This window comes from Chiroxiphia lanceolata, chromosome Z, assembly GCF_009829145.1.
Source record: "Chiroxiphia lanceolata isolate bChiLan1 chromosome Z, bChiLan1.pri, whole genome shotgun sequence".
Taxonomy (NCBI): domain Eukaryota; kingdom Metazoa; phylum Chordata; class Aves; order Passeriformes; family Pipridae; genus Chiroxiphia; species Chiroxiphia lanceolata.
In genome coordinates this window covers 49,634,414-49,641,203 of record NC_045671.1, presented here as the reverse complement: position 1 = coordinate 49,641,203, position 6,790 = coordinate 49,634,414, and the positions used below count along the sequence as shown (strand labels likewise).

General features: G+C 39.2%; 1 protein-coding gene across 1 annotated transcript; it reads left to right on the top strand.

The window, feature by feature from the left end:
* Window positions 1–120: 120 nt before the first annotated feature.
* On the top strand, window positions 121–2,311 carry LOC116781094 (the record flags this gene model as incomplete). Its single annotated transcript, XM_032676695.1, is given in 4 exon segments — window positions 121–255; window positions 1,851–1,885; window positions 1,887–1,934; window positions 1,936–2,311. Coding segments are annotated over 4 exon segments (594 nt in total), but the record flags the coding sequence as incomplete, so codon positions are not given.
* Between the last annotated feature and the right edge of the window lie 4,479 nt (window positions 2,312–6,790).

Sequence of the window (6,790 nt, the reverse complement as noted above, 5' to 3'; positions counted from 1 at the left end):
CCCATGTGCTGCAGTTCTTCATGTACTGCTCCAGTGTGGGTCCCTTCCAAGGGCTGCAGCCCCTCAGAAACAGGCTGCTCCAGCTTGGGTCCCCCACAGGATCACAAGTCCTGCCAGCAAATGGGTTCCATTGTGGGCTCCCTCTACCGGGACACAGGTCCTGCCAGGATCCTGCTCCAGCACAGGCTTCCCACAAGGTCACAGATTCCTTCAGGCATCCACCAGCTACAGCATGGGATCCTGCATAGGCTGCAGGTGGGTCTCTGCTCCACCATGGATCTCCATGGGCTGCATGGGCACAGCTACCTCACCATGGTCTTCTCCATGGGCTGCTCTGGCATCTGGAGCACCTCCTCCCCCTCCTTCTTCACTGACCTTGGTGTCTGCAGAACTGCTTCTCTCACATACTCTCACTCCTCTCCTTGGACTGCTGTCACTGTTCCACAGGGTTATTTTCCCATTCCTGAATACGTTGTCCCAGAGGCACTGCCACCATCACTGATGGGCTCAGCCTTGGCCAGCAGCAGGTCTGCCCTGAAGCCAGATGGCATTGTCTCTGTCAGACACAGGGGAAGCTTCTCACAGAAGTCACCCCATAGCCCCCAAAACCTTGTCAGGCAAACCCAAAACACTATACTTGACTAAGTCACAAAGAAATCAGCTGATCCTTTCCAAATGCATTGATTTTTCAGAATGCCAAAATACTGAAATTTCACTCTTCTAGTACCTGTGGCAGAGTTAGCTCTACCAGTAAAACCAGCAATTGTCATGACTTTCCCCAGTGCTGCCATCCCAAGGCAACTGAAAAGTTCCTTTGTATTGTACTTTACAGCTCCTCTCTGGAAGACATGGGATCACTGGTTAGCGTTCCACATTTCTTCCATTTCTTTCCAAGTTTGGAATTAATCATGCCTTTCTAAAATCCTACTACATATTAAATTCAAGGAACATGCACAAGGTAGAAATGCTCTACTTTACCCACCTCCACCCTTCTTCTTCTCCAACAGTCACCTAAAAATGGTTGTTATGGTCTAACAGTTGATAAAACTTTAAAAATTAGACTTCTGTGTTACTTCAAGCACCTCTAAACATCTCCACTCTTGATCTTTCTTGCCCAGAACTGGAAATATTTTCATGTCTCCCTTTTAGTCTTTCTCTGGAGTAAATTTGTTGATTCTTATTAAGCTGGATTTTCCGTGCTGCTTCCAGTATTTCTTCCATTCTCATCTGACTTACACTTTGCTCTTCTTTTGCCAGCATAATACTTCCACACATTAATCATCCACCTTATTTGTGATACATCTTTGCCAACTCTTTTAATCCTTAATGGCCTTCCTTGAGAGTTTTCATATGCATATTCAAATTCTTACCTTTGTTGTTCAAGTGCATTCCATGCTATCACTTTTGCCTTCTTCTTCTCACTCATATCCTAAGTGCTGCCCCTTCCTGGAAATCCCACTAGTTACACAGTTCAAAGAATGTCCAAACCCCACACAATCTTCAGACTTTCATCCATTCCTGCTCTACTTCAGGAACAAATTCATCAAATGATACAGAAATCTCTACTTTTAGATCTCTTCATGCTTTAAACACAAAAGATGAAACAGAGTAAATTTAACCTAAAATTGGATTGGTAAATAACGCTTCATCATGCACTTCCCAATTTTGTTTTCCCTTTTATGTCCCCTATCAACTCTCACTATATACCATTTCTTACAGCATGCCAGTTCTTGCTGCCACCTTCAAAGCTTGCAAACTTTTGGATCCACACGTTAAAAGTAGGGAGGAAAACAAAAAAAAAAAAAAAAGAGAGGAAAGTGTAGGCTTGATCAGGCCTGTATCAGGAACAGTGTGGCCAACAGGACCAGGGAAGTGATTCTTGCCCTCAGTGCTGGTGAGGCCACACCTGGAGTGCTGTGTCCAGTTCTGGGCCCCTCAGTTCAGGAAGGATATTGAGGTGCTGGAGCAGGTCCAGAGAAGAGCAACAAGGCTGGTGAAGGGACTCAAGCACAAGTCCTATGAGGAGAGGCTGAGGGAGCTGGGGTTGTTCAGCCTGGAGAAGAGGAGGCTCAGGGAAGACCTCATCACTCTCTACAGCTCCCTGAAAGGAGGTTGTAGCCAGGTGGGGGTTGGTCTCTTCTCCCAGGCAGCTATCAGTAAGACAAGAGCGCATAGTCTTAAGCTCTGCCAGGGGATGTTTAGGTTGGATACTAGGGAGAAATTCTTTCCAGAGAGAGTAATCAGGCATTGGAATGGGCTGCCCAGGGAAGTGGTGGATTCTCCATCCCTGGAGGTTTTTAAGATGAGACTGGATTTGGCACTTAGTGCCACGGTCTAGTAACCATGGTGGTAGTGGATCAAGGGTTGGACTTGATGATTTCAGAGGTCTTTCCAGCGTGGCTGATTCTATGGTTCTATGATTCTATGATCTGAAAATAAGACAAGGATTTCCACACACACACTGTCTAGAAGAAATCAAGAGAAAGCACTTGTAATTCATTTCCAGAAGACAACTTACTACATGAAACAACAAAATAGAGGAGGGAAACTGTCCTTTTCACCCTTAAATATTCATTACCTGCAATAACATGTCCTAACTATACTTTATACATGGAGATTTGACTAGGCTGCATCCCAAATATATTCTAATTTAAATATACAGAAAACTAAAGATACCAACACACAGTCAATTGACTGTAAGAAATATTGTCTGGCCAGTTTGTTCTGTTCTTTCTGCTGCCACTCTTTCAGCCACAGCAAGGGCTACCAAACATCTTGGCTGAGTGCAAAATACATGACACAGAGTTCCATTGTTGTAACAGCTGTCAAGAAGAAAGTGAGTGATCTGTGAAGAACTGGTTCAAATTCACTTTTTTTTTGAGCCAGTCATAGCTTTTTTACCACAGTGAAACAATTTAAATGCATCTCAATATTACAAAGGTTGCAAAAGGTTTCTCACTAGCATTATCACTGCAAATGTAAATGAAGGGACATAAAGGCAGCAAAAAAGAAATTTATTTAATTTAAATAAATTTGTTTTATTTTCATTTTCTTTAAAAAGAGATTTCAAGTACGATATGTTTTTAACAAAAAACAAAGTTGAACCATCTCTCTCCTGCTTCAGAGAAATCTGTAAGAAAAAGCCCTGAAGATAATCTTTCATTTTAACATAATAAATACTATTCTGGATGCTAAGAGCAGAACTAGCTTTAGAAGCAAAAGGATTGTAGAAAAATCATAGCTACTTTCCCTTCAATATTTTATATTATTTTAATGAAAAAATGAAACCTATCAGAAAATTCTGCAGAATCATTTATGCTTTTCTGGGGATTTAGAATTTCAAAAGCAAGAAAATGAATTGGAACACAAGATTTTCAACCACAGAAAATAGAAAAACAAAAGCCTTAAAACTAACAGAAAGTAATTGCTTATTACAAATGTTACAAAATTGGCATTAGTTTTATATAAATACTGATATCTTTTTTATTTCACTAAAGAAACATACTTGAGCAGTTTTTCCCAATCAAGTCTCTCCAATAATCAAAACAATTTTATTGTTCTCTACCATTTTCACAATTTCCTCCTGTTTTTCAAAAACCAGTAGTGATTGCCTGAAGGAATCAAACTCTGATTCCCCTCTTTCCACTGGATCCTGGGGGATACCGTCATTAAGTCATCCACTTGTCTTGTTCATTTCTTTGTTTTCTGTGAAGAGCAAGTTACAAATACACAACAGAAGAACACTAAAACACTGCTTAAAAATTGTACTTCAAAATTAACATTCCTGACTTTATGTTCATCCCTGTCGGTAAACTGACAAGCCCATCACACACTTAGAACTCATATTCATAGCAACACGTCCTGTTACAGGGGTTGAAATAAATATTTTTCAAAGGAGGTACCCCTTACATAGACACTTTGAACAAAAACAGACTATCCCAGTGCATTGATCTCAGTCAAAAAAGGTTACAAGCAGAAAAAAGGGAAATAGAAATTAAGCAAAAGCAGGCTGGTGTATTTTCTTGACCTTTGCATCTGTGTACACATTCACATCTGAGCAGTTTGCCCAGAAATATCCACTATATAGTTAAACCAAGCATGTAGTCTGACAAAAAAGAAGTAACTTCACTGTTCTGTCTTACATAACATAATGGTCTTGTCCAAGATTTGTTCTTAAATCACACCAATTGACCTGTGCTATATCTAGAGCTCTGGACCCATGCAGCACAGTGGGATGTATTAGAGAGCAATGCATAAGTAGCCAAAGAATCTGCACATCTTCTAAGGAAACTACTTCACATTCAGCATTGCAAATGCTATTCTATACTTCCTTAATCATTATTTTCCAGAAGAATGGAAAGCTTGCTGTAAATTCAATTATACATTTTTAATGTGATTAACAGATTGATACACTAACTTATAAGCTCTATTTTACCAAGCCAAACACAGACTAATAGATTAGGAGAACCAAAGATAAATTTTACTTTCTTGAGAAGCAAAGATAAATTTTACTCTACTCCTTAGTTTATGTCTTATATACCTAAGGAATTGTGTTTCAGTACTTTTGTTATAGCTTTCCTCTGTTATTAAAAAATCCTATTAAACAATGAAACAGCTGGAAAAAAATAGCAAAGTAAGCACTTAAAGCAGGCACATCATGAATCAGATACACTCAATAAAACAAGCCATACTGGTACAAGTTTTTTCTGTCCACTACACCCAGCTTGCACACAGAAACAAAACATAACTCTTACACTCATAACTGTTAAAGCAATAATTTTATTAAAAGCATTGGGGTTTTTTTTAAAAAACAAAACAAATATTGTATCAGAAGTTTATCTTCCAGTGAACTCTTTTGCATTTTTGAAATCAAGAAGTCTCTTAGGAAGAGACTACTCTCTATTTTCAAATTTTTAAAATCTATTTTATGAGGTGAAAAAACAAAAAATAAACTTCTTGCTTTATCAAGAACGTGAATTTCTACAAGCAGAACAGCCAGCCTCATTTCCTTATGAGGGTGTTCTTACACAGGATCACAGTGACAGCTGTCTCTTCAGACTCACCCCACACAACTTATGTGAAATCTAGAAAATTAATGTGTTTGTTTGGAGGGAAGGGTGTCAATCAGGACAGGGTAGGAGACAGAACAGAAAGGGGTTTGTTTTGTTACTTGGATTGTAGGCTGTTTTTTTCAAATGGTGTTGGTTGACAAGTCCATATCAGAAGACACACTGAACATACCAGATTCAACAGCACATGCATTTCCTCACTCCATCTTTGGCAGAAGTTTCATGTGTTCTTTATTTGTGACAGGAAAACTGAATTAAACTCCATACAGCATACTTTGTATGGAGAGCCAAGTCATAAAGCCCACTACGGGCTAGTTCTGATACATCCTTCTTCCTTACAGTCAGGTATCGATTTGCTCCTTTTCTGGGAGGGGAAAAAAAAGTATTTTAGGAGTAAGTAACCTACTATAGTTTCACTTTTATCTGTCAATGTATGAGCTTCTATGCAAAACCTTTGAAAAAAACAGAGCAGGTCATGGTGAGAAGTCTTTTTTATGGACCCATGAAATCCACAAAACAGTATAAGCACAGGCTATCTCAAAATAGCAGGTCACGTGCTCCACTGGGGAGAGGAGTAAGAGTGTGTGGCTGAAGGCAGAGGGTTGGAACAGGATGATCTCTAAGGTTCCTTCTAACCCAAGCCTTTCTATGAGTCTGTGATAATCAGCCCTTCAAGTGTTGAAGAACTTTGGAGAGACTTTTTCTGTTTTAACTAAACAAAACCAAACAATTTCTAGCAGTTAAACCTAGTACTACATGGCAACATTTATATTAAGAAAATCACTTTCTTTTAGTTGCTTTTTTTGGTTTTTGTTTTTTGGGTTTTTTTAAACAGAAGCTATTTCTACTTCAAAGATCATTAAAAGAAAACTCCTTACACTAAAGTTTTACATACCAAAAAACCCAGCTGTTAAGGTAAGAACAAACATGCAATTAAGAACTTCTATGGCATCCACCTAAGTCCAGGATGAGAATTAATTATTTTTAAATACTTCACTGCCTTCTTTTTATGGCATTAAAACTGTGTGCATTTTTCTGCCAAGCCAGAAAAAATATTACTAAATAAATATATAAAACATTTCATTGTTTCACTCTGGCCATGAAATAGCAAATATTGATACCAACTTTCAAAAATATCACCTCATTCTGCAATATTTTTGGAAATAATTGCACTATTGCATGGATAAGTGTCCTGGTTCTGGCCAGGATAGGGTTAATTTTTGCAGTAGCCAGGAGGTGGCATGGCTAGGACACAGACCTTATTCCATGCCACCTCATGTCATTGCCAGATACAGGGGAAAGGGACTCATTTCCAAAGAAGAGGTTCCTTCAGGTCCAGAAAATGTGGCAGGTGGAGCTGCCCAAAGCTGTCTATTGTCGGAGGGTTTTTCCTATCTGAATTGTTTATTTTCTTATACTCTCTGTCATTGGTATTGTTGCTGTTATTGTTCGTTTTCTTACCCCATTGCTGTTTCCAGTAAATTATTCTTAGCTAAGCCCATGATCTTTTCATTTTGTGCCTCCAATTCTCCTCTCCATCCTGCCACAGCAGGAAGGGAAGGGGAAGATAAGAGAGCAAGAGACTGGTGTGTGATTTGGAGAATCTTGGTGGGGCCACTGAATCGGGGAGTACCATTCCTAAACCATGACACATGGATCTTGTGAGGATAAACACCTCTGAGACAGAAGATGGACAGTAACTCAGCTGTGCCATGCACAAA